Consider the following 27,719-nt stretch of genomic DNA (forward strand, 5'->3'; position numbering starts at 1 on the left):
GCTGCCCCACACACGGTCACCCCCGTGAATGCCAGCATCGAGCCGGGTTTGCGCACATGCAAACTTCCTCTAATATCAGGGGATTCAGGTTTGACAGCTGGAAGAGGAATAAGCTTTTTGCTCCGTGGTTCTTCCCCCTTTACAACATTTTAGGCGTGTTCAATTTGCTGCTGGAGAACCTCAGGCCCACCCTGAGATTGCAGGCTGTGGTGTGTCTGCGTCGAGAGAATGATTTCAGAGCAGATCCCCTGAAATTTTGGAAGCGCAAAGGAAGGCATGAAGATTTCAGTTCTAGGAAAGTGCACCACATGGGAGAAAGGACATTTGCTTCACTTTCAAGAGGAGATGAGAAAACCCAATAACTCGTAGCAAAGTGTGCTGAATTAGCAGGAGAAGGTTGACTTGTAATCAAAGTTAAGCGAGAAATGGTTTTTTGAACTCTTAAACCCAGGAAATGAGCCTGCCAATCTGCTGTATCTGAGAGATAGCATCTTGGCACCCTGGGAAACAGTGCTCCGACAAACATATTATTGCCCTCGTTCTCATATCTATGAGAACGTCTTTAAGATTATTAGAAATTCTTAGAAAAAGTACAGATACATGTCTATAGAAATCTTAATGCCTCCACTACGGTTTATTGAAGACTTATGCCAGCCTGCACCAGTCTGCCTTTCTGAACCCAGTAGTTACCATTTTGGGGACAGTCATGTTTAATAAAACATCTCATATATAACAGAGTCCCGGCCATCTCTAGTGAGAGTTTCACATCTACATGCTTCCTTTAACACGGTGGCTCTCCCCACCACTCCCTAACTCCTTCTGTTCCATTAGTTTGTCCTTTCAGAAGATCCATTATCCCCATAATTAAACAACCCACTGTCCCGATTAAGTCATTCTGTGTTACTTCAATTACATCCCATTGTTCATTAAATCCTGATGTTTGCACTTCAGCAATCTTGTTTTTAATACTCCTAGCATTTGTGGAGAAACAGTGAAGTTAATTAACAATTCTTGGGCTTTTTTTCCCCCCCCTTTTGCTCTCTACCATAGTGCAAATCATTTCCATTATGACTTGCAATAATACCGAAACCATTACTAACTTCGTAGTTACTGTTCTGAGCTTCCTGATCAAAGAAGTGAAACCATTTTTTATAATCATTTTAGGTAAGTCATTCCCCAGTTGATGGCAAGAAGTGGAAAATGAAAAATAAGCGTTAAATGAGTGCTTTAAATGACTTCCCTCTTCATACCCTTTCTTCTCACACCCATAATCTTGGGATTAGAAAATAATTTAGTTACCTAAATACAAAAGTATTTAATTTTCTTCTTTATGGCTCAAATGTGACTCTGCGTTGTTAAGGATCCTTATTTATACTTGTACTCCTCAGGGAACGGTGACGTTTATAGCAAATCATGGTGAAGATAAAAGGCATTTTTTTCAATATGTCTTTTTTTGACATCGGCAAAGTCAGCATTCCATTTGAAGTTACCATTGTCTAGAGCAGGGATCAGCAAACAAGAGCCTGTGGGCTAAATGTGACCCTGCTCTCTGTCGTTATAAATAAAGTTTTATTGAAACGCAGCCATGCACATTCATTTACTGTCATCTGTGGCTGTTGTCCTGCCTATAACTGCAGAGTCGGGTAGTTGTCACAGAGGCCATATAGGCTGCAAAGTCTTAAATATTTACTGTCTTGGCCTTTTACAGAAAGTTTGCCAGCCCCTAATCTAGAGCTTGACATAACAGAGAAAATAATAGAGAACTGGAAACTGCCTTCCCCCCGACCTCCAAAAGCCTGGGTCTCTTTCTTTTTTTTTCTGGGGACACAGCAATGGAAATACCTCACCAGTATCCATAAATCTGAAACTCGTGGGGTCTTCGCCAAAACACAAACCGTGAAATACTCATATTAAGCCTAAAATACCGAAATCAATCATCTTGGGCTTCATCAGACAGAGTCTTACTCGATTCTATCATGAACAAATGTTAGCAAATGCTGGCAAGTACAGAAAAATTTGAGAGAGAAACTTAGATTTGAGGAAATTTTCTGCATTAATTTTTTTCTTCAAGATGGAAAAGGCCTTCCTCCCTCTTTTTCTGTTGGCGGTGAGGGTGGGGGTGGGGTGAGGGGTGGTGGTAAAATACCCTGATCCAGGAAGCTTTGGGCTCTCGGTCTTTGGGGGAAGGAAAATGAGGTGGAGGGGGAGGTTAGGGCAGGCGAGAGCAGCACTAGAGGGGGCATCTGGTAGCATGTCTCGGGGCTGCTGACTCCAGCTTAAGAAAAGCCTCAGATCAGAAGCTTTGGAGACTTGCTCTTTCAACTCGTGGCTCACATTTCCTCTACTGGACTTCTGGAAGTAGTTTTCTTCTTTCCTACCACATCTCTCCTCTAAACTTCGGTTCGGTGTGGGGCGCCCGGGCGGCTCAGTGGGTTAAACGTCCGGCTTCGGCTCAGGTCATGATCTCACAGTTTATGAGTTCGAGCCCCATGTCGGGCTCTGTGCTGACAGCTCAGAGCCTGGAGCCCGCTTGGGATTCTGGGTCTCCCTCTCTCTCTGCCCCTCCCCTGCTTGTGCTCTCTCTAAAGTAAATAAACATCAAAAAAAAAAAATACATAAAATTCAGTTTGGTGTAAGAACCAGACTTTTCTCTTGACCTTCATTTGGCTCTCAAATGAAATTAGATATTTTATAGTTTTATTTAATGAAAGTCATTATTGGCCTAAGCCCTGTTATGATAAAGTATTTTTTTAACGCATTTTTTAAAAAATTACCTTCTAGGTATTATAAGGTATCATACAAGAATGTAACAACATCCCTCCTTGTGAGCCAAGAATGTGGGTGAGGACTTAATGAGGTAGCTGGATCATCCTTTCCCCACCAAAGTATGCAAAAAGCATGGGGAAATGCCTCTTCCCGGGCCTTCGATTCATCTTCCCAGCCCCCTGCAACCTTATTTTTTCTATCTCCTTGGTACCTTAACCAACCAGGGTGTGTGAAGGAATGGTGGGTAAAGCCACCAGTGAAACACGAATGTGCTGGTCTGTCTAGGTGCTGTGTACCTTAGCGCCCAAGGTGTTATGTCGCACGGTGCCCGACAGGTGGGGCTTAGAGTCTGACAGTCTTGGGGGTGAATCCGAGGTCGGTCACTTTACTAACAGGCTGTGTGACCTTGGGCAAGTCACCGGACCTCTGTAAACCGTTTCTTCATCTATTAACAGGTGATCATGAAACCTAGCTTTGTATGTTTGTTTTGAGGTCTGAAAATTGAGCATGGGATGTCTAGCCATCATACCTCAGAGCAGTTCCCGTCATTTATTTATAAGAGTTTTCCTGTCTGAGCCGTTTCTCTTGTCGATCGTAAGGTCTACGGCGCACAGTGTCCTCTCACCATTCTTTCTGGTTGGTCACTCATTGTCGATGGGTGACGGTTTTTGGATTAGCTGCGCTACAGGCAAGGTGACCGCTAATCCCTCTGTCTGTGTGTTTAGAATCTATAGCAGACGATATCCCGCCAGACAGATGTGAACGGAAGAACACAATGATACATCTGAACAACTAACTACCTAAAGGCGAGGGAGGGGTGTGGTCGGGGCTGGCGGTTCGCGACCTGCTTACAAAAGGACGGGGTCCTTCCGTTCTGGTCCTTTCTCTGGGTTCTGGGCCCATGCATCTTCCAAATACCCTTGCCCTTCTAACAGCCCTTCTTGGTGATAGGCACGTTGCTGAATCCATCAGAATGCAATTCTGCTGCAGGAAACAGAGAGCCAAGCCACCTGGGGCTTAAGCAACAGAGAAGTTTACTTCTGTCCCTCAAGAAGTTCTGGGGTGCACAGTCTGGTGCTGGTGGGTGCCTCTGCTCTGGGACGTCCTCACAGACCCAGGCTCCCCGTCTCTCATCCGCAGCCCACCTCATGGTCTAAAGTGTGGGCTCACCCCCGCCCAGCCTTCTTCCACGTTCCAGCCAGCAGGACAGAAGTAGGGCTGTAGAAAAGGGGACAAGTGGCCACCAGCCGTCTTTTAAGGAAGTTTCCCAGAGGCTGTCACGTTGCAGATCTGCTTAACCTCATTGGGCAGAACATAGTCACCCGGCCACGCCCGGCTGTGGCAGAGGCCGGGAAAGGTCATTTCTCCTCTGCGTGGACATGAGCTCCATACAAATGCCTGCGAGTGGTACCTTTCACCAGCCCGTGGCGTCCTGCAGGTCGAGTGGGCTCCATGGGGCCCCATGCCAAGCCAAGCCGAGGAGGTTGAGCCTCCTCTGCTGGACTGTCTGTCCAGCCTGTATGCCCTGAGAGCATCTATCGAGATCTTCAGGCACATTGGGACTGCCCCTCGACATTTATCACCTTGACTGGTGGCCTTTTGGCTTTGCAGTTAAGAGAATGGTCGTGTCCTAGTGATGACCCCCAGCAGCTCTGAGATTCTGGACACATTTCTGAACCCTTCTCCCTCCCTCCCTCCCTCCCTCCCTCTCTCTCTCTCTCTCTCTCTCTCTCTCTCTCTCTGTTTCTTCATCTGCTAAGTGAAGCTAATAACGGTGTCCACTTCACTAAGCAGTTATTAAGTGGACAGAGCAGGATTAAATGAATTAGCAAAGCGTTTACGACAGCTCCTGGTAGTAAATGGTAAGTGTTCAACATGCTACATGTGAGCGCCGAGGACGATGGTTAGAAACCCGGAACGGTATTCTCTTCTTCAGCTTTTGTTTCCATAAATAGTAACGGAACCCCTCAGATGGCAGGTGGTGGTTTTGGAAAGGCAAACACAGTTCTTCAAGTCCTCCACCCTCCATTCTACCAAAAGGAAGTGGGACTCTTCTTCTCGACTTCCTGACCTCGTAGCCTGACTAGGAGATTGAAGCTTACTCCTGGCCAGTCTAGGTAGAATCGAAGCCCAGTATGTGGCCCCTGCAGGGGCCTCCTCGTGTACCGCTGCACAGGCAGCTCCTTTCCAGACTCAGTTCAAATGCCCCTTCCTCCACGCAGTCTTCACTGATTTCTCACCCTTTGAAAAAGCTCCTCCAAGCTAGAGGTAACCTCTCTCTGGACCCCCAAAGCACTCTGCCCATACCTACTGTTTTCTACCTGGTAGTAGAATTCATTATGTGTATCTCACAATTGTTCTCTTGGTCTTTACGTACTTCCCAGTCAGGATCAGTGCCAGGCTCTCCTTTGTATCCTCTGGAATGCCCTGAACACCATGTCCAGATGCAAAGTAGGTGAGGGTCACTGAGCAGATGTAGCAACCTCAGTATCAACAAAGTGAGCTCTGTCAGGCTGGGTACGTTCAGCTGTAAGTAAGAGAAAATCCGAATAAAGGTGCTTGAAATAGTAAGGACGTGGAATTGCATTCTAGAGCAGAAAGTCAGGAGGTGAGCAGCCTCAAGCCCGGGCCATCGACCCATCAGGGTCACCATCTTTGGGCTCCTTTTGTGCCTCCTTCCTAGTCACAAAATAGCTGCCACAGCTCCAAGCACTGCTCTCCCCTTTTGTGAGAGTAGAAACCCTTTCCCTTTATATCTCACTGGCCGAAACTGGGTTACATGATAAGACACCACCAACCATATCCGTTGTCCTAGCTTTGTTGACACATTTATGCCAAAGAAATAGGGAAAGCCAGAGCTGTTCAGGGACAGATTTCTGGAGAAAAGACCAGTGTAGATTTTAGAGCCCTTTAGCCTTCTGTGGGTATTGAAAACTAATGGTCATCCCGTAGATTTGGACCATATGCTTAGTTTACAAAACATTTTCATATTTTGAGGGCACCTGGGTGGCTCAGTCGGTTAAGTGTCTGACTTCCACTCAGGTCATGATCTTGCCGTTAGTGGGTTCCATGCTGACAGCCCAGAGCCTGGAGCCTGCTTTGGATTCTCTCTCTCTCTCTCTCTCTCTCTCTCTCTCTCTCTCTCTGCCCCTCCCCTGTTGTGCTCTCTTTCTCTCAAAGATAAACATTAAAAAAATTTTTTTTTTTTTTTTATTTTGAAGGCAGGATCGCCAAAGGTTTAAGAGTGCCTGCTTCTGCCATTTTCCTGCTGGGTGATTTGGTGCAATTTCCTAGCCTCTCTGGGCCTCAATCTGTCATCTGTAAAATGGGAATAATAGTGGGATCTATGAGATAAGGTTTCTGTGTGCTTGGCACACAGGAAACACTCCTTAATTTGCTATTATTAGGTCACTATTTAGTGACCCTGTCACTCCTCTTAGATAGAAACAATGAGAGTGTTAAGGCTCAGAGAAGCTAGAGGACTTACCCACGCACTCACAGCTGAGTACAAGATCTGACCCAGATGGTCTGATCCTGGGCTCAGGGCCCTCAGCCCTCCTGTGTTTCCTTCTTGAATTCTCTGTCAACACTTACTGAGTGTTGCACCTGGTGGCTGAATAGTGTTTCAAAGGTGATGCTTTGGTCTGCCAAACGTCCTGTGAATCTTCTGAAAACAAGGACTATGTCTAAGGTCTCTCCTACACCCCAGCCCCTAACACCAAGTAGGGAATAGGGAAGACTCTGGTTAAATGGGTTTGTGAGGGGAGAGATGGCCCTTCCATGGGGGCTCTTTCCTGATGGGGAACAAAGGCCCAGTGTGTGCTGAGCCCAGGGTGGGGTGAATAGGTAGGGCCCACTCTGAGAGCCCCCCGACTATACTTAGACTTCGGGAAATTGCTGTTGGAGCAGTAAGCGTTAGCAACATAAAAAATCAATTTGTGTCCGAATTGATGCTCAGAATTCCCTGTGGCCTCTATAAAATACCATTTTACTTTTTTTCCACCCATCTAGCTGTGGAGGCAGTGGCAGATTTACATTATTTTACATCCAGTTAAGGTTGTTTTTTGGATTTTTTTTTTTGCCTCCTCTTGGTTATGTTTTTAAGTAGAACATTTATTGCTTTACCTGTAAAGAGGTGTTTTTGTTAAAGACAATAGTGCCCTTTAGGTAGTCACAGAGTGTTATTTCACAAATACCTATAAAACTATTAAACAAGCTGGGATCGCTGGAGCTCTGATTAAAAGGTGCTTTCTAGTTGTCTTTATCTTCGGAAGCCCTGTGAAATAGCTTAACCACCCTTCTTCCCACTGTGAGCAGACCAGCTCACAGAGAAATGAGGGAAGACACGGGCAGGTCTGCTTAGACTGCAAGGGCAAGGTCGGCATTTACGCCTCCTGAACCCTCATTTGTGTTGGGGATCTAGCTTCGGGCTTTGCTTACTAGCTTGCAATTTTTGCTTAGGACCTAAGACAGGGTTTCTGGAGGCCCATGGTTCCTACGTGGTGGGTGGGACCAGAAGGCAGGAGAGAGGGCCCAGGTGCGGGGGAGGGGAGGAGGGACCCTGGAGCTGAGTAGTTCCTGATGCCCACTCCTGGCTCTGCCACTTACGAGCTGTGTCCCCAGAGCAAGTTATTTGACCTCTCTGTGCCTCCATTTCCTCGCTCAAAAACGGGGATCATAACACAGCCCCGTAACCAGGATGTTGGGAAGGTTAAAAGACGCGTATACATGGCAGGGTGTCCGTAAACCGTGCTGAGAAAGGGAGGTGAGGGAGAGGACTCTGGCACCAGGGTGGCCACCCCGGTGGCTTCTAGATTTTCCGCCCCGCACATGCCCTCTACAGCCTTCTCTCTCGGCCAGCATTTGCGGGCAGTCTGCCTCCCTTCCTGCCCCCTGGAGCTCCCCGCCCCGGAGGTGCCCTCTGTTCCAGGAAGAAGGAAGCTGCCAGGCGCCTACTCAGGGGTTCAGACCGCACTGCCTTGGTGTTGATCACTTAGTTGGGACTGGAGCGAAGTTTGCCCCGGTGTCACTGCGCACGGGAGTGTGGGGCAAGGTGTAAAGGCCCTGAGTAGAAGACCTGCCTCTGAGACCACCCCACGGTTGGCAGAGCCCCTTTCCCACGGCCACGGGGCTTCCGCCCTTGTCCCTCCGGAGCGCCCACCAGCCAGACCCTGGTCTCCGTGCCCCGCGGGTAATTCGGTTCGTCAGCACAGGAGGTCCAGGGCAGTTGCCACTGCGACTCCCACTCTGCAGGGGAGCAAACTGAGGCACAAGAGGCGGCCCCTAGAGTGGGTGCTCGGCCACGCTCCGCTTGCAGGCAGCGCGCTCTTTCCGCTGCTGGATACGGAGCGGGTACGGAATCAGAGCCCTGGCCGCCGGGTCTCTGAGTCTCCGCATGAAGGCTTACTCACAGTGGCTATAATAAGACTTCGGATGAGTTGCATGAAATAATAACTTCCCACTTTTACCATCATCATCGTCCTCATCCTCAAACCCTTCCCAGGGGCCCAGCCCTGTGCGGAGACTTTGATGTGCATCATCCCATGTAATTAACAATGCCGGTACTGTTGTTATACCCATTTTCCCCCCATTTTATTACCTTTTAACGTTTTTTTAATTTATTGCTTTTAATTTTTTTTAACGTTTGTTTCTGAGAGAGAGTGCGAGCGGGAGAGGGGCAGAGAGAGGGAGACACGGAATCCAAAGCAGGCTCCAGGCTCTAGGCTCTGAGCTGCCAGCACAGAGCCTGACGCGGGGCTCGAACTCCCGAAGTGAGTTCATACCCTGAGCGGAAGTAGGAAGCCTAACCGACTGAGCCACCTAGGTAACCTTACTGTACCCATTTTAAAGTTGAGTGAACCCTAAGGATCCCCATTCTCTCCTTACTTGTGTTTTTATTTAAAAAAAAAAAAAAAAAAACTTCCATTAATCATTTTACATTCCCTCATTACAGCCAGGTTCAAAAACATTAAGTAACTGAGCATTTCACACCATACCCTTGATTCTGAGATTACCAAGGTACCTCAGAATCTAAACTGTATGTGATGCTAATGACAAGACGCTCTTCCCTGAATCTGTTCCCCCAAGGAGCTGTAGTAGGTAAACGTTGTTGTGTTAGATGTGTTTGTTTGTTCTCAAAGTAAACCCGAAATTGCTTTTAAATTTGTTTTGAAATACTCCCTCGTTCTGTGTTTTCACACGCTCACACAGCCCTTCCCTTCCCCCATCAGTCTGATTCTGAGGCTTTGCTGCATTAGGAGAATGTGAACTGGCAAAACGGTAAATGCTGGCACTGAAACATAAGCAATGAATGCAAGCGTACTAATACAGGGTAGGGATCTCAGGGTTTTAATGAGGGCTTGGGAAACTGAAGATCTTGAAAGTGGATGGGGAGATAAATGTTACTGCAATTAATGCTGCATATTAAAAAGTAACCTCTTCAGCATAATCAATATGGGGACCTCCCTGACCTTCCCTGTCACCTGGAACTTCACTTCTGGGACTCTGTGGTCCTGTTAATAAAAAAGACAATCGGGGCGCCTGGGTGGCTCAGTTGGCTGAGCATCCGACTTCGGCTCAGGTCATGATCTCACGGTTCGTGGGTTCGAGCCCCACATCAGGCTCTGTGCTGACCGCTTGCTCAGAGCCTGGAGCCGGCTTCAGAGTCTGTGTCTCCTTCTCTCTCTGCCCCTCCCCCGCTCACGCTTTGTCTCACTCTGTTTCTCAAAACTACATAAATGTAAAAAAAAAAAAAAAAAAAAAAAAAAAGATAATCACTAGTCTGCCCTCATGTACTGTGGAACCTTTCCAGTTTTGGGGGGTTTTTTGTTTGTTTGTTTGTTTTGTTTTTGAAGATGAAATTAGAAATCACCACTTCTAGAACATTTATGTGTATATGTATTTTACTCTCGGGTATATTTATTCAATGCTTGCTCTGTAATGAGAGTTTTAACTTTTCTGTTTTCCTTTCCATTATCCCTGAAAAGAATGGATTATGGAAAAAAGATTAAAGTAGTATAATGGGACACAGTGTTTGCTAATGTGCTGTCCGAGGTATTAGTGGGACTCACCAAGGTTTGTGTCTTTTATGAAAGCCTTTCAGATTGCAATTATCTAATAGACTTGGAAACCTGTTTGTATTCTTGCAGGCATTAAACGTCGTCTTTGAAAAGATCCCAGAAAATGAGAGTGCAGACGTCTGTCGGAATATTTCAGTCAACGTTCTTGATTGTGATACCATAGGCCAAGCCAAAGAAAAGATTTTCCAGGCATTCCTAAGCAAAAATGGCTCTCCTTATGGACTTCAGCTGAATGAAATTGGTCTTGGTAAGGCAAGGAGGGAGCTGTTCTGTCCCAATCCCTGATGAATGTCTCTTCCGCCGGCTCTCTCCCTCCGTCTCTCCCTTTCCCCCCTGCCCACAGCATGCATGCTTCTGTTTGTTGAAACTTACATGGCCTGGGGCTGTTCCCAGAGGGCATGTCTGGGAGCCAAGAGACTGTACTGCTTTCCCAAGAGCATGTACATGATTTTTTCCTAGGCAGCGTTATCCTTCAAAGATGCTGGGGTTTTTGTTTTTGGGGTTTTTTTTTTTACAAAAATATTATGTTTGTAAATCAGATTCATGAGATTGGTAACCCTGAGACTGAATGGATTCACCTTGCGTCAAGAAGTACAAAAAGGTGTAAACCCCGCGCCCTGTGTGTGTGTTGCATTTCACATTGGCATTTGATTTGTTTGTTGTGTGTCATTAGCGGGTGGCTCAGACTCTGGGTGTTAACTGTAGCACACTGGAAAGGTCATCTTCGTCTCTGCTAATCGCGTCCTGCATTAAGTATATTCTCCATCCTCCCCAACGCGAAGCAGCATCTGCTATGAATTCATTTTCGGGCTCTACTGGTCTACTGCAAAGGAGAGCATATGCATGAGCGCTCTAACAGGGCTCCACTCCACTCAAATGTTCATCAACATTTTAAAGTTGAGCTCCCCGCAGCCCTCCCAAGAGACTGTCGTGGGATTTTATAGCAGATAATGGGACAGGCAAGAAGAGTAAAATCACAGCAGTGACAGACAGCGTAACAAGGTTTATCTCCCCTCAATGTACAGTCGTAGCCTCCACGAAGCAGGCAATTAAAATCATCCCACCTGGCTCTCCAAGCCAAACCTCCTGCTAAAAGGCCATCTAGAAAAGCCTGGAGGCAGGGCCTGGCAAGTTGGGGTGAAACAACACAAGCGTGCAACTACAGGACTTGGCGTCAAAGAAGGGACTAAGGCACCTCTCTTTTGCCTCTTTTCTGTGTCCTTCTGTTGGGTGGACTGTTGGGCACTTGCAGACCATTTTAGCTCATTTGGTTAGAGGCCGGGCCAAAGAGGCAGCCCCAGACGGGAAACCATCACCTGACCTGGACTGTCAACTTCCTTCCCTACCTTTGCAAAAGTGTGGCTCTGGCTGCCAAGAGCTGGGCACATGGAGCCAACAAGCGTGGGGAAAACAGTCCAGTGGCCTTAGTCCTGCCAGTGCCGGGTCAGCAGTAGCAACCTCTTGCCGTTCTTGTGTTTGAGCCCATCGGTTCTTCCTGATGTAGGAAAGTAGGGAGCAGAACAAGTCTGTTAGAAGCTTCTGATGGGAAATGGGAACACTGCATTCCAGCCATGTCAGGCTTCTGCATGTGTGATGATCTTGCAAACTACCTCCAAGGCTGGCCCCAGAAAACGAGGGCAAAAGCCTTAGAACCAGCCATAAATTGTATAGAAATCCAATACCGGAAGCAGCTGTGGTTAAGACCGCTTCTAGCAGAGGCTCACAAACTCAGATGCCCACAGGGGCAGGAACTACCATAAATAGGGGTGTTGGCCCATCTAGGACACTGGGAAATGGCAGGACCCAACTTAACTGGGGGGAAAGACATGCCATCTAAAGGATCGGTGCCACTCAGCTTCAGCCAGTGACTGCATGCGGGCCTGAGTGGTCAGTATTATCCGATGATTCCGTTTTTTGTTTCCTTGTTTTTAAAGAGGAAATCAGTCCGAATTTTTATGTGCAATCTCCTGCCTTGAATGCTGGTGCCTTGGTGCTGAATTGACTTTGAATGTTGGTGCTGAATAAGTAAAACGTTGTGTACGTTGACACACAAAAATACACATCTGTGGGCCACATTCTAGCTCCAGGGCACAAGTTGGCAATCTCCATAAAACAGCTTGAATGGTGTGGCTTGAGATATTAGCCCACCAATGCACCCCCGCCCAGGGACCTACAGAAGATAATTCACAGAGCACCTGCTTGGGAACTTAAAAATTTGTTTTGGGAATTTTTTGAAGAGCTTAGTCCCTGTAAGGATGCATTATTTTGTTTCCATTGGCTTTACTTCCAGGCTTAGCCTCGGAGTACAAGCTTCAGGGAAAGGTAGTCTTTTTTTCTTTTTTTAAGTTTATTTATTTACTTAGAGAGTGAATGAGCTAGGAAGAGGCAGGGGTGTAGAGAATCCCAAGCAGGCTCCACATTGCAAGCACAGAGCCCGATGCAAGGCTTGAACTCATGAACCGTGAGCCGAGATCTTGAGTCAGATGCTTAACCAATTAAGCCACCCAGACATCCCCAGGGAAATGTAGTCCTAAAAATCAGAGCCCTAAACACAAAACAGAAACAAAAGTCAGGCTACCAGTCTGGCTCATATATCTCCAAACTTTCAGACACACATTAAACACTTTAAGATTTATTTATTTATAAATAATAATTGCCACCATTACAGAATAGCATTTAAACTTTCTCACTTCAAATTCAAAGGAGAACAAAATGCACTCTCTTTTTTTTCTTTTCAGAGCTGCAAGTGGGCACACGACAAAAAGAACTTCTGGATATTGACAGTTCATCTGTGATTCTCGAAGATGGAATAACCAAGCTAAATACCATTGGCCACTATGAGGTAAGAGCAAGGCTTAGCCCCCAACATCTCCTTCCCCAGGCCCAATCCTGTCTTGATAGATCATCTCCAGGTAGTACCCCGGCAATTGTTTAAAAAAAAAAATTATGGGACCCCCACCATTTTCTGGCAATTTGCAGATGGCTTGTTTGCAGGTCAGCAGTTTTCTTTAGTTGCTCGTTTGGAAGAGCCTGGGCATTACTGTGTCTCGTGGTCAACAGTTCCCCCCCCCCACCCCCGCCGGGTCACCCCCTTCCCACCCCCTCCCCAAGGCCTTCGATTTTCATGTGACTGATCAGTCTCCATCTGGCAGTTTGGGTGGGAAACTTCACCTCACAGGTCTCCACGGTGTTCACAGAACCACATAACCTTTGCGTGGGGTCCTTTTTTTCTGAAGAAGTCCTACATTTCCTGTTCCTTTGCAATATTCAGTAATACATCCTTTTTTTATGTTTATTTTTGAGAGCCAGACAGAGAGAGCGAGAGCAGGGGAAGGGCAGAGAGAGAGGGAGACACAGAATCTGAAGCAGGCTCCAGGCTCTGAGCTGTCAGCATAGAGCCCAATGCGGGACTCGAACCCACAAACCCATGAGATCATGACCCGAGTCAAAGTCAGATGCTTGACCGACTCAGCCACCCAGGTGTCCCCAGTAATAGCTCCTTTGGGCCCTGACCCACATGCTGGGTGAGTGCCAAGGTGGGTGTGGGGTGCACATGACCTCTCAGAGATCTGTGTGCCAGAGAAGCCTGCATGGCATGAGAGAGACAGAGACAGAGACAGAGACAGGAGGCAGGGAAGGTTCTGGAACACACTGAGATGAATACTGGGAGTCATTCAGCAACATTATCCAAATCTTTGGTGAATATCTGCTATGTGCCGGGTTGCACACAAGAGGAACAAAGACCAAGTTCCTGACTTCAAGGAGCCTACCACCCCCGGGAGGGGATGAAGAAGGGGGAAGACAAGTATGAGGCAACACCTATGGTGTAAGAGTGCTGCGGCTCAGAGCATCAGAGAAAGCTTCCTGGAGAAAGCTGACTAAGCAGAGACCTAAAGAATGAGTACTTTCCCGGTCTGGGATGGGGCACCAGCACACCCCACAGGGAAGGGAGAAGACACATGTTCTTCCACACAAAGACTTGCAGCTGCCTAAAACTTGAGATGGGGGGGGGGGGTTGGCAGTGAGAGCCAATAATAGCCGATGTGACGGAGGCCTCACTCTGTGCCAGGTGCTGCCCTCAGCATTGCCCCTTACTCTGGCTTAGTCCATCCCATGTATAGCAGTCCTATGAGGTAGGTGCTGTTACTAACCCTCTTTATAGATGGTACACTCAGGGACGTTTACCAGCAGCTAGTCAGTGGCAGAGCCAAGATTTGGACTCAGATAGTTGGGTTCTAGGGTCTGTGGCTTAACCAGTACCTGCCAAAGCCTGACTGAGAGGAAGGCAGAGAAATGGGGAGGGAGGCAAGGAGGGGAGATACGGATTGTACAGCCCTATCAGCTTCTTCAGGAATTGGACTTTTGTCCCAACAATAATCCCAAGAAGCCACGGGAGGATCTTAAGCAGGGGAGACTTGTGTCTCAGACATGCCTGTGGCTGTGTCTGAAGCATGGTTATAAGAGGTACAAAGCTGGAACTAGGGAGACCCTTAGAAGCTGTCACTGGAAGAATTTCAGGTGAGGAATGATGTTGGTCAGAAATGACATGGTGGCTCTTGAGATGGAGACAAGCGGAGGGACTCAGAGATGGGCAGGAGATAGGCACCATAAACCATGCAGGTGGGAGGGTCCCTGGGTAGAGGAGCAGCCAAGATGGCGGGCGGATGCATTGATGCAGTAGGTCTTCCAGAGACAGAGGAGACAGCAGGAGCAGCTTCCCAGGCCACTTGGAGAGTAGGCACCTCCTGTCTTTCATGCCTGCGAAGTCCCTGGGAAATAAATGTGTTTGCACCGAGAAGGCCTTTGGACCCTGCGGGCTCTCCCCTCTCCAGGGAGGAAGCAGAGACCATTCTTGAGCAGAGCTTTCTGGGCAGTGGCCAGAAACAGAGGACACCTCTTCCTTGGGCTCTTTGGCTAAGTGGTTCTTAGAACTAGTTTGGAAATAGCTTCTTTGGGTGACACCTGGGTGGGCGCCACCGGAGCCTTTGCCGGAGAGCATCCAGTAGAGAGAGCCACGGGGTAGCGACTTGCTTTCGTGCTCACCCTCCCGCAGCTCAGACTTTCCAACCTTGAAGTCATCTTGCCAAGAGCTGTCGGTCTCAGCTTTTGGAACTTGTAAAAATCCCCAGGGGGCTTTCTGAGCGTATGTATGCCTGTGAGCCACACTCAGAGAAGCCGTGCTCCAGAGGGAATTTAATGGATAGGAGGTTAGAGTTAGGGGTGCTGCCTGGCAAGTGTAAGAACTTAGGGGCTTATCAGGGCATCAGTTTGAAGTTCAGGCTTGCAGCCTGGCAGTCACCTTCCCTCTGTGTTGTCTGGGTAGCGAGTTTGTCTCAGCGGGTTTAGAAGGAACACCACCACAGACGCCCTCCTTTGGCGAGCTAATGTGCTTGTCTTGCTCAGCTGTGCCAGGAGGGCTGGGCCACCCTGATCAGGCTTTTTGGAGTCCCCTGGCGACTGTGTGGCATGAGGTGGACCACAAAGGAAGGGGGTGTGGCCACTCACTGCCCTTCAGAGGGAAAGGCAGGACAAGCCACTCCAGCAGGGAAAAGGAAGAACCACCATAGCTGTCTGCAAGGCCAGGGGGAGGGCCGTCAGGAAAGATAGAACATCAGTCTTCACTGGAGACATCGGCCGTGCTAGACACCTATCTGCTTAAGGATGATAATGAAATTAATCCGGCCTGTAGTCACTTCCCGTCCAAATGATTTATTGGCTTCATACCCTAGCATTGCCACATGGTGGTAATAAATGACAAGACTAGGACACAAGGGCTTAAAGGATTCTCCTGATGTTTAAAAAGCTAAGCCGTAAGGCAAATAAACTCAGAGAGCTTGAAGGAAACTGGGGAGGTCATCGGCCCTGTGCTCTCCATGCCTGGACCATCTCAAATGCCCTGTTTTTCAAAGACAGCTCAGAAAAAAAGTATCCACCACTACCCTCGGCCACCGAACTCTATCCCCAGTTTAGTAGTTCCCCTGCAGATTCAAAATTGGGAGTAATTTGACAGGGGTAGGCTGAAGCTCACTTTTGTGCTTCCGTTAAAAATTTTCTCCTGGAGCTTACGTTTCCCTCCAAAGAGACAAGATGCTAATTACCACTCTTATTTACTAAAGCACCCTAGTTTGAGTCACTGCAAGTACTTGAAAGCAAAAAACTGTATTTCATTTAAAAATAGGGTCTAACTCGGAATTTTAAGTGATTCAGACTCATCTCCCTCCAATTAGCCCAAATTACTTAGGTTTTAAAGTTAATCTTTAGTGACGGCCAGTTCCTCCTACTATCTAAACAAAGTCCCGTTGCTGGAGTGGAAACCTGGTTCTTCTCTCCTGTTCTGTCCTTAGGGCAAACAGAGTGTAGCTGATTTCCTCTGAATGATTTACTGTCCAAATATTTGAAGAACAGGTTTCTAGAGGGGATCTGAAGGCACAGCAAAAATATAGCATCTCATGGACCAGATGCAGCCTCCACAGCCCCAAATTGCTGGCAATGCTCTGTCATCTATAGGATGGCATCCTTGCCAACCCTGGGCGTCGCCAAGATTGCTTTGCATAGTGATGACAGCACTGTTCATGTGCATAAGCACAATTCAGGTTCACAACCCTATGATGAAGGTGCTTTTATTACCCTCGTTTTCCATCAGATGAGTGCAGAGGAGGGTAGATTTCTGCTACAGTCTCCTTCCGTCCCGTGCAAACAGGGGGTAAAACCAGCATCTTTACAAACACATTAAGCCAGAGGCATCTTTATCCCCTATAATTAAATCCTCCCCAAGTGCTTCCTTAACTGGCCATCGCTGAGTGTGCCTTTCCTATTAAGGAAACTGCACTGTGTTTGGGAGCTGATAAGATCAGTTGTGTGTATGTATGGAGAGGTGTCTCTGGGTCCAGGCTTTCTTCCCCTCCCCTGCACCTCCGTGTGACCTTTTGCTGGACGGTGTTATCACACTTACACCCCGCAAGAGGGTGGCATCGCATATACAGAACAGGTGTTGTGTCCAGCAGGAAAGGCCCTCTAGAGACTTCGCCTCACATTCTGAACCATGAGGTTCTGAGGGGCAGAAAAGATGTTTAAACCACTGTGATGTTGAAGAACGCTCTCGTAACAGGTGCATGCTAATGCCGCAGTGGTCGTCGCCACCGCTAAAGTTGTCATTCAAATGACATGTAGAGCTCACAGGGATGTTCCAAAGTGTCTGCTAGGTAAAGTCAGCGGTCCGTCCAATCAGGTGTGTCATCCGTGACACTAAAATAAAGGGATTTGACTATCTCTAAAGGTCTCTTGCAGCACGAATGACTTTAGACATTTATTTATTCATTAAACAAGCACAGAATGCTTCTTGTATACTGGGCACTGTTCCAGGGGCTCTTACAAATAGCAGCTCCTTTAGTCCTCTGTACAGCCCAGTGAGGTAGATGGATACTGTCATTATTCCCATTCTAGGGCACAGGGAGAGGTTCCGCGTAGCTCTTCTCAATGATGCCCCAAGGCCGGAAGCAGATGAAACAGCAATGGCGCTGGAGACATGGCTCTTCTCAGGGCCGGAGAGATAGGCTTGGCTCCAGCTGGGCTTGTAGCCCATGCCTCCAGCCTCTAAGGCAGCCTCGGCTAGGAAGCTGGGCCAAATGATGAAAAATCCTGGTAGTTACTTTCTCTGATGTCATATCCAAAAAGGTAACTTCTCTTAAAATCTTCTGATGAATCTCATGTCTGTGAGTTTATCAAAATCCTTATTTTTAATTCTACTTCAACATAATTTAAGGCCAGTGTTCCTTGAAGATGACAACAATTACCTTCTTCAGATAGGAGGCCTCTTGCAGGCATCCAAGAGCTCACCACCCCAGCCCAACAAAAGCAGGGGAGTGCTTAAGGTTCCCAATTTCAGGCACACTTTTAGAGAGCAAACTGGCTCCTAGAGGACGAGGTCTGGTTCTGACAGTCCTCAGAGAGAGTTTGCTACTGGCCCAGGCTGAATTCCAAGTACCCAAGGAAGATGCAAGAGCCCTACTGGCATTTTAACTAGTTGGAAGCATCCTTTAGAGCTGTCCTGGGTGTCAGGAACCACATGTATGATCTGATATGTGTGTTGGGAGTGTTCTGATGGGCCCCTTCCAAACACTCCAATGAACACTGAACCTCCTTTGCTAATGGACTGAGCAAGGTTATCCCTCTGGCCCTGAGAAACAGGATTCCTTTATTATCTGCCTCCAGCCTTGGGGTGTCAGTGGGAAGAGCTAAGGGGGTAGGTGGGGAAAGCAAAAGTGATGCGTGGTTGTGGGGACAACGCTGGTTGAATAGAGTTCTGCTTTCACATAATACCATTTTAGGAATGAGGGATACCAGTAAGGGTTTCCATGTGGTGATGTGTATTGCTTACTGTGTTTTCAGTTTTGTTTTTTTTTTTAAGAAAAAAAGTATCACAATATTTCATAATTTTCCATACAATTCTTAGGCTGAAATTCCAGCTTTCCTCTTAGACTAAGCAATATGAAATTACCAACATTTGACCACTTTTACCCATAAAAAATGGCAGTTTTGTCAGACTAAATATAAATTCAATCTTATATATCTAGAAGATCTATCCTTACGGAATTTTCTTCAACTCATGCCACAAGGATAGGGTTTTGCCACAGAGAAGGCCTACCTTGGCTTGCACGTGATTTGGAGGATGTGTACCTCCTGCTGATTTCAGGAGTGATTTTAAATTGTCGACCTGAGTCCGTTTAGCCTTGTGCGGTCACAATTCCTAATTCTGATAATGGAGGAGTCTACGGTTTTCTCTACCTTGTTCCAACATGGGCCAGTCATCATCGAAGGGGTATCGCCTTCTTGTCTCATTGAATCCCGGAGCACTGTGAGACTGGGAGGAATTTAATTTGAAATTGCCGTGCGCTACCAGTTCTGCTCTGGGCTGGAGAAACATTCCCGCCGCTGATCCATCTAGTGACATTAATCTTTCTTTGATTTAATTTGGTTTTCATTCCTAAAGTAGGGGCCCAGAGGCCGCTCCCTGCCTCACAGGAGTACAGGAGGATTAATGAGTCAGTCTCAGGAAAGCATTTGGAGCTCCTCAGATGGAACAAACAGTATCATATTTTTAACACTTTAGATTCTGTGGCACTTTTCAAAACGGCATTTCTGTCCTTAACTCAGCAGCCGCTGACTTGTGCAAAATAGAAAATGGAAACCTTATCCCCCCACCAAACATCTGTAAGTGAACTAGTTTCTGTCTTACGATGGTGTTAAAGTGTCACGTGGGGGGAAATGTTCCAGCCCCAGAGCAGCTGTGAAAGTTAGAAATACACTCACACACACATGCTCAGACACACACACACACAAGTCAACCACTAATAAAATGCTTTTACACTTGCTCTCGGGAGATAATTTCAGAATAAAATTTCCGTGGTACAAGCTGCGTGTGCGCTATCTTAATGCCTGAGCACAGTGCCAGCAGTGAGTCCTTGCCAGCTCTTGAAAAGACATTTGAACCTCTGGCAGGGCTGCTTATCGGAAAGCCCATCCGTGGTGTTTGTGATTATAGGGTAAGGGTGCTCACGTTTAGCAAAACAAAGCGTCTGACGGTAGTGGAGTATTGGCTCAACACTCAACAGGATCCATTTGGGATTCATTCTTTGACAATTACCCAGAATGAATCACCAGCTTCCTTTTATAAAAAGATATTTATTGGCTTAGAAACAGAGCATATCCAGCTCTTCATGGGGAGGAATTTTAGAACTACGTTCAAACATTCTCATAAACTTGGTGTCTGAGTGTTGCTAAGAGGGTGCCTGCACAGAGTGTTTACTTTAATTGCATCAAATGTGGAGGAGAATGGAAAAAGCAGCCAGAAAACAATGAATGGCTCAAGGGGAAAGAGGAGGAGGTTTGGTAATAACAGCAGAGTCGAAGAATTCAATAAGAGTCCAAGCTGGAGACACTTTTCAGAGACCTGATGGCCCAGCCAGCCTCTGCTCAGCATTCCCCCTCCCTGCAAGATGTGAACACCAGCAGTTGGAGGCCTCTGGTCTAAACTTAGCAGCTGGCTAGACACAGCTGGCTGGACGGCTGTGCTCAGGGCCTCTGCAGGGCTGGCTCTCGCCCCGTGTTCCCTCCTCTGTGGGTGCAACCTGAAGGAGATTAGACCTTAATCCTTTGGCGCTTGCTAAGCAGGTTTGTACACTCTGATAACCAATGCGCAGCAGGCCAGAAGAGAAATTCTAGGTTTCTACTTTTTTCCAAATGGAGGAAGGCTAGGTCCAAAGTAGTATTAGAATTCAGACCAGACTGAGGACTTCAGAGTGGAGGGAAAAAGCACTCAGCTGACCATGTTCCGAAAAGACAGGGTTAATCCTCCCTCCATAGTCCCAGAATGAAGGCAAGGATTTGTGTATCCTTGACTTGCCTCTCTTCAGGGTTCCTTTGTCTTACATTTCTGTGGACTAGCCTCTCAGAATAATTTACTCCTCACAAGAAGTGAGGCCTGCCCCCTGCTTCTTAGCATCTAGTCCCCTTGGACACTCAAGGGCACTTCTTCCCCCAGTCGGTTGTGGGGGAGGGCCGCGCTGGAGGGCCATCCGGCCTTGGCTTTCATAGTCCCGAAAGGTCTCAGGTGAGAACTCCTGACTTTATAGACAAGAGAGGGTATGCGTGGGCCTTGCAGTAGTGTGTCAGTGTGGTAAAGGCATTTATTTGTCAAATTGTGTACATTTAAAATCTGTGGCAATTTTTTAGCAGCTCTATTGAGATATAATTTATATACCATAAAGGTCACCTTTTAAAATGTACAATGCAATGGTTTTTGGTGCATTTGCAGAGTTGTGTAGTCATCACCACAATCTAATTTTAGAACATTTTCATCACCCCCAAAAGAAACCTTGAATTCATTAGCAGTCACTCCTCATTCTTCTGACCCCTGCTTTAGGCAGCTAGTAATCTACTTTCTGTGTGCATAAATCTGTCTGTTCCGGACATTTTATCTAAATGGGATCATACAACATGTGGTCTTTTGTGGCTGGCTTTCACCTAGTATAATGTTTTTGAGGTTCATGTTGTAGCATGTCAATACTTCTGTCTTTAGTGTATGGCAGTTTTTTGTAATATATTCACACAATAATACAAAGTCATTTTAAAAGGACTGAATTGCTTGTAGCTGCAACAGTGTGGATACACATCACAGACCTTAAGATGACCCCGGGAAGCCAGACCTATACACACACACGCACACACACTCGTAGTTGACCCTTGAACAATGCAGGTTTGAATGGTGCAGGCCCACTTACATGCAGATATTTTCCAGTAAATACAGTACAGTGCTGTCAGTGTATCTTTTCTTACGATTTTAATACTTTTTTCTCTAGCCTTATAAGGATACAGTATGTAATACATACAACATACAAGATATGTATTAATTGACTTATTGGTAAGGCTTCCTGTCAACAGTAGGCAGTTAAGTTTTGGGGGAATCAAAGGTTTTATGTGGAGTTTCAACTGTGCAGGGGGCGGGTACCCCTAACCCCCATATTGTTCAAGGGTTAGCTGTACCATATAATTCCATTTATATGATGTTCAAGAACAGATGGAAGTCAGAATAGTGGTTATCTCTGGCTGAGGATGGGGTGGTTATTGACTGGGAGGGGATAACAGGGGTACTTCGTAGGACCTTGAAATACAATTTTTATCTTCATGTGAGTAGTGGTTACACAGGTGTATACTTAACATTTATTAAGCTGTATACTTAATATTAGTGAATGTGAAGTGCTTTCCTATAAGTTATACTTAATTGTAAAGTTTTTATTTAAAAGTATATGCAATTTTTATGATTTTGCAAGCTTTTTAAAAATACGATATTCCTGCAAAAAGAGAACAAATCATAAGTGTACTACTGGATGAATTATCAGAAAGTGAGCACACCCTGTAACTACGACTCAGGTCAAGAAAGAGAACATTATGGGTACCTCAGAAGCCCCCTCCAGGCCCCTCCCAATCACTAACCCCACTCTCTTGTCCAAACATCTAACATCATAGTTTGACTGTTTTTGTGTTTGTTTTAGCTTTACATGATTGGAATCACATAGTATGTATTCCTCTGTGTTGGGCTTCTTTGCACATTACCACGGTGAGGTTTACCCATGCGGCGTGGAGCAGTAATTTGCTCATTTTTCACTGCTTTATATTCTGTTGTATGGACATACCCCAAATGATTTATTCATTGATGATGTTTGGTTGTTTCCAGTATGGGGCAATCGCATATAGTTTGCTATCAGGATATGCACTTATTTCTGTTGGATATATACCCGGATGTGAAATTGCTCTGTGATAAGGTAAACACCAGCTCTAGCTAACACAGCTTTGAACACCTGTTTCAGCATTTCTGAATACAGTAGGAACCTCAAAAACATAGTGGCCCAAGCCTCTTTTGACCTCTGAGACGCTGGGATACTTCCTAACACAGCCTTGTCTTCCCCTCTGCCCGGGGTTGCCCCCCTCCCATTAGCCCTATGGTGTTTGGCCCCCCTCTTCCAGCCTCACTGCATCTCGCTGCCTTGTCTATGTCCTTCACAGGACTGTGAGCTCCTTGAGGGCAGAGACAGTGTTTTCATCACCATTATAGCTCCAACTTCCAGCACATAGAAATTCTTGATAAATATTTAATAGATGAGAGAATGCAAGATCCAGCCAGCCATCTACTTCCTGGATGAAGTTGAGAAATGTATTAAATTTTGAAAACTCATATATTTTTTATCTTTGCTTTCAGATATCAAATGGATCCACTATAAAAGTCTTTAAGAAGATAGCAAATTTTACTACAGGTAACCGATATAATGTTAACCTTTTGTTCTCACCCACTTTTATACAAAGTATTGTTTTTTGCCTCTTTCAGATGTATTGTCACAAAAGTGAGATTGAGTTGTTTCTATGTAATTCTCTGAAATTGGAGAAAAGCCATTTTGATCTGTTTCTATTCCTGAGAACGTGAGCTTTGCAAAAAAGAGGACAGGAACCAGTAAATAGCAGTTGGCCGGACCGCCCAGCAGAAAGGAAGCTGCTGCCTCTTGACAGCCCTGAACTCAGGGTAGAATCTCAGCCTTCCTCGCTCTGTTCCAACTCCTCAGTAGGATGGGGGCTAAAAGAGAAGACCCCTCTGGCAAACTGAGAGGGAAGCCGGTAGATAATCACACAGCCCTGCAAGCACTGAACAAACAAGATAATCCACTTAGAAATCCAAATCTCCTTGCGATAGCAGCTGCAAAATTCCCAGAAAGCGGAGTGAGACAAACTAAATGGGGAGCTTTTATGGGAAAGTCAATGGGCTAGCCTCTAAACTCTCTACCCACCTCCCTGATGGTCTCAGGAAAGGAAGGCATTGTGACGGTGCCTTGAGAAATTCCCTAAATCCCAGTCTAGGTTTGTCTCCAGAGAAAGGATACCCCAGCTAAGACACTCTGTCCCCAGCCCTTGGAAAGTTTCTGGGCCTCACCAACAGCACTTTTCACACATATAACTGGAGGGGAGGCTTCCTGATTCCTAGATTCAATACTAGGAGCGGCCTCATAGGTCCCAATACCTGGTCAGTACAAACAGAGAATGCAGGGCCCCCAATTAAATAGAAAAGATAATTTGGTAGGTTGTAGGAAACCCCTCTGGGGAACCTCACAGTCCATCATTAGATCTGGCTATTTAGTGAGAGAAGCCATCTTGCAGAGGGTGGCTGCCATTCTGGCATAGGGAACTGGTGTCCTTGTGTTATAAAAAAGTAGAACTTTGTATTTTAAGCTTCAAAGATCGGGGATCTCACATTTGGATCTCTTCATGGGACTTCAAGGCAGTCAACGTCTCTGTTTCTTCCCTGTCCAGTTCAGCTGAGAGCCATTATTTTGATCACTCTCCTCCTAACCCTTCACCTTCTCCTGTCCCTGTCCCCTATGTACTACCCTCTCTGTCACATCCCAGCCCTGGATGAACCCAATACTAGCCTTTCCTAAACCTATATCCAGGCAGCCACTGGAGGAAGGTACACAACAGCATAGTTTGGAGTCACTGTAATTTCATGGTGCCCAACATGACTGGGACCCTCAATGCAGCCTACACCCACTAAATTTCTCTAGGTAACTCACTCTGTGTTCTCCAGAATTCTGCCTTCTCTCCTCAAAGCTCTGACCTACATGGCTCTATCAGCAGCAGACTTGATCCTGTACATCACAGAGAAAACAGGAATCAGAACTCCATCAACATCTAGCACCAAGCCTACCACCCTACCTGCATCTGCCCATTTCTTCCTGTGCTCCTTCCCACCCCCACCAGCATTCCAGGATTTCCTTCCTCTTATCCAAGGCCAGTCTCTCACCTGTGTCTTCAATCCCATCATTTCCAACCTTCCAAGCATTCTTACGCCACAGACAATCTTCTCTCACCTAAATTTTCTATACCTCCCCACTTACTACAGCTTTTGTTAGTGTTTCAAGGTATTCTAGTCTCCTTCATCTTCAAAACAAAAAACCTAGTCCCTTGATCCTTCTTTTCCATTTACCATTCCCTTTACTACCACATTTCTTTCAGGACTGTCCTCACCCTGTGTCACTGTCAAACTTGCTCTATAAACTCCCAACTCATTGCCCTTCTTTCAGATCCCAGGAGGGGTCACGTTCCTTCCACCTTAGGGTCTTTGCACCCATTCCCCTTCTTCCATTTGCCTGGCTAGTCATTCATTTAGGTTCAGCTCCAACACCCCTTCCCCTGAAAAACCTCCCAGAGTAGGGCCGGCCTTTGTCAGTTACTTTCTTAGCATATACTTCTTCAGGAGCCTTATCACAGTTGTAGTTAAATAATTGTATAATTAATAGTATGAAGTCTCTCATTGGCTAGGATGTAAATTCCACTGGGGTGGGGGGGTAACTAGGTCTGTGTTAAGATTGCCTTTTGCCTAGGAGCCCCTGGCACTCAGTAGCTGCCCCCAGGTACATTTGTTCATGAGTGGGGCTTGAACCTCTCCTACTCACCCAATGAAGGATCATTCAGCCTGTTTTAATATTTCCAGGAATAGGGAACCTGCTTCCTACTCCCTGGCCCGTTCGGTCTTCATGTTGTTAAGATCTTAAGATGCAACAGGGTAAAAAAAACAAAAAAATAGCTGTGAAGAGCTCAAGTAACCTCTTCTGTTTATAGCACAAATGGGGCATTTTATGAGAAGGCCAATTAGCCCGTGGTTGTTTTTTTAATAGACTGTTTTCTCCCCCTTTCTCTGGCATTCAGATGTGGAATACTCAGAAGACCACTGCCATTTGGTGAGTTCAGTCTTTCTTGTGCTTGCCGCTGAACTGGATGCCTTCTGTAGAATGAACGGTCTCCTTGGGTAACGCTTCTAGTCTGTCTTCCCTTTAGATTTTACCAGATTCGGAAGCATTCCAAGATGTGCAAGGAAAGAGACATCGAGGGAAGCACAAGTTCAAAGTAAAAGAAATGTATCTGACAAAGCTGCTGTCGACCAAGGTACACTTAACTGTTCTGGGAGTGCTTTTATGGCTACCTTGGGGGTGTATGATGTGTTTGACTTAATTTCCACTGAAGTGTGAAAATGTTACAAATCCCTTGTGCCTTCTAGCAAAGCAAAATGAAAGTTTAAATGGTAAACATTTCCTACCCTCCTCTTCTTTTTAGAAACTGCAAAGATAATGGCACTTTACAAATTTTGACTGTAGTATCTTCAATCAGGGATTTAATATTGTTCCCAGTCCTTTACCCACCATTTCACTATTGTTATTTTTTAGGTTCATGGTGTAATTATTCGTTTTTATTTGTTCTTATAGAGGAGCAATAAAACTCCCTTTGAATTGCAAATAAAATGAAGGGTGGGGTCAGTGATGGTAAACCTACTAAATCTTTTTTTATTTTTCCACTTTAAAGTTAAGAATTCTGTTCACATGTAAAAGTGTCAGATGTGAAAGCTGTTGGAATACCAAACCAGAAGCAAATTTTACTTTATCTGGCTTTGAGTGAGATTAACAGAAGTCTGTGGTGATCCTTTTTTTTCCCCCTGAAATGACTAGCAATATAAATGCTATTATCTACACCTGGCCCTGGTCTCCTGATGGGCATGCTTCTTCAGATTATAGCAGAGGGTATGCTTAGAGCTCAGTAAATTTGTTTAGTGGCTAAAGGACAGCCAGAGCCTCTTGATTTTCTCATCTGTCCCACAGAGATCTGCCTATTTGTCTTTTGTAAAACACTCAGATGCTTTGGAAAGTAGAGAATAAAAACCTCTGATGGAAATACATGCAACAGGAACAATTCTGGGAACTGAGCAACATTGAGTTTTTCTAGGCTGAACATAACTAATAAAAGCTAAACATCCATGGCTTCTTGATCTATGCACGCAGCCCTACAACTGACATTTCAACTGCTGGAGACTTCTACGATACCCTCATTGTTGACTAAACCTAAACCTGGGCATGGATTTTCAGGATGCTTGACCCACATGGAGTGTTGGCCTCATTTGATAATTTTACATATTTTCTCTTCAGGTTTTTTTTTTCTGTTTTGTACATCATTTTCTCTGAACTGGCATTTCATTTTCTATTGTATTCAAAACTGCTACCCTATTTTTTAAATCTCCCACGTCTGATGCTCTCTTTCAGGTGGCAATTCATTCTGTGCTTGAAAAACTTTTTAGAAGCATTTGGAGTTTACCCAACAGCAGAGCCCCATTTGCTATAAAATACTTTTTTGACTTTTTGGATGCCCAGGCTGAAAACAAAAAAATCACAGATCCTGATGTCGTACATATTTGGAAAACAAACAGGTGGGAACAAACAGTATGTGATTACTGACTGTTTTCAAGAATCTGGGACAGAATCTTAACCAAAAGGAGGGCATGGATAGTTACAGAAGGATTCATTATCCCTAGATCAGAATCTTTTGGCTTGGTAAGCTATCATGTCAAAGCAGATTCTTCCTCTGTTACTATTTTTTAACGAGAACAAAACCCTTCCTATGCTGTGATCCTATTCTTTAGGATAACATAAACAAACCTTATTATCTTTAACGCATGAAAAAGACCTTGTAAGGAATGTTAACCTGACCGGCAAAAGATGAGAAATTAGTATTTTGTGGTTTTATTATATAATTTTCCATTACAGAATACTTAATCCCTTTGCAGTTACCAAACTGTCTGAATTCTGATTCTACATAGACATTTCTGCTTTTATTTGAGCGAGTGCAGTACTCAGATATCATGAGAATTAGCCAAAGGACTGTTTTGTTTTCTAACGTTTTACCTGGTTGCCTGGCAAGGCATCCAGGTTTGTTCTAAATTTCTCCTCAGTAAAGAAACAGCTCATTACCTCTATTTGAAATGTCCTGTGTATGAACTGAGTAAGACTCGGTGTTAAGACATGATAGAACTTTTCGGCACAATCGCAAGCCCTCCTGAACACCGAGGGCCCACAGACCATTTTAAGGAAGTATTACAAGCTGAAGTGCCAGAGCTCTAGGTCTCATCTTCTCCCATTGAATCCGGGTCTGTCCCAGCATCTACCCTGGCTCCCTCCCATCCTGTGCTCTAGCCTCTTAATCCCAGGTGCTGCTGCTGTAGGCTCCCCTTTCACTGTGAAGAGGGTGGCATCTGAGCAGGGGCAGTAGCCAGGACAGCAGAGCTGCGGAGAGGCCCAGCATCCTTATGATGGAGGTAATTTGCTAGGCCAGAGTTGAGATAATGGAAGGACTCTGAATGATTCCCAAGTTCATATTCAAGTATCTGAGTACCTACTATATGCCAAGCACTGTTAGGTGCTGGAGATGTAACAGTAAACTGAACAAAAATCCCTGTTCTCAGAGAGCTTGCATTCTAATGGGTGGAAGAGATGATAAATAGGTAAATTG

The 27,719-nt window shown here is 45.8% G+C and overlaps 1 protein-coding gene across 1 annotated transcript in view; it reads left to right on the forward strand.

Annotated features, from left to right (window-relative positions):
- Positions 1–27,719, forward strand: part of PLXNC1 (plexin C1) — a 147,619-nt gene that overhangs the window by 113,952 nt on the left and 5,948 nt on the right. The window contains exons 22-27 of the mRNA XM_042992898.1: positions 9,915–10,092; positions 12,584–12,687; positions 22,600–22,654; positions 25,095–25,126; positions 25,224–25,331; positions 26,477–26,640. Of these exons, the coding sequence (XP_042848832.1) occupies positions 9,915–10,092; positions 12,584–12,687; positions 22,600–22,654; positions 25,095–25,126; positions 25,224–25,331; positions 26,477–26,640 (641 nt within the window). The remainder of the gene's footprint in view (positions 1–9,914; positions 10,093–12,583; positions 12,688–22,599; positions 22,655–25,094; positions 25,127–25,223; positions 25,332–26,476; positions 26,641–27,719) is intronic.

Source organism: Panthera tigris, chromosome B4 (genome assembly GCF_018350195.1).
Source record: "Panthera tigris isolate Pti1 chromosome B4, P.tigris_Pti1_mat1.1, whole genome shotgun sequence".
Lineage (NCBI taxonomy): Eukaryota > Metazoa > Chordata > Mammalia > Carnivora > Felidae > Panthera > Panthera tigris.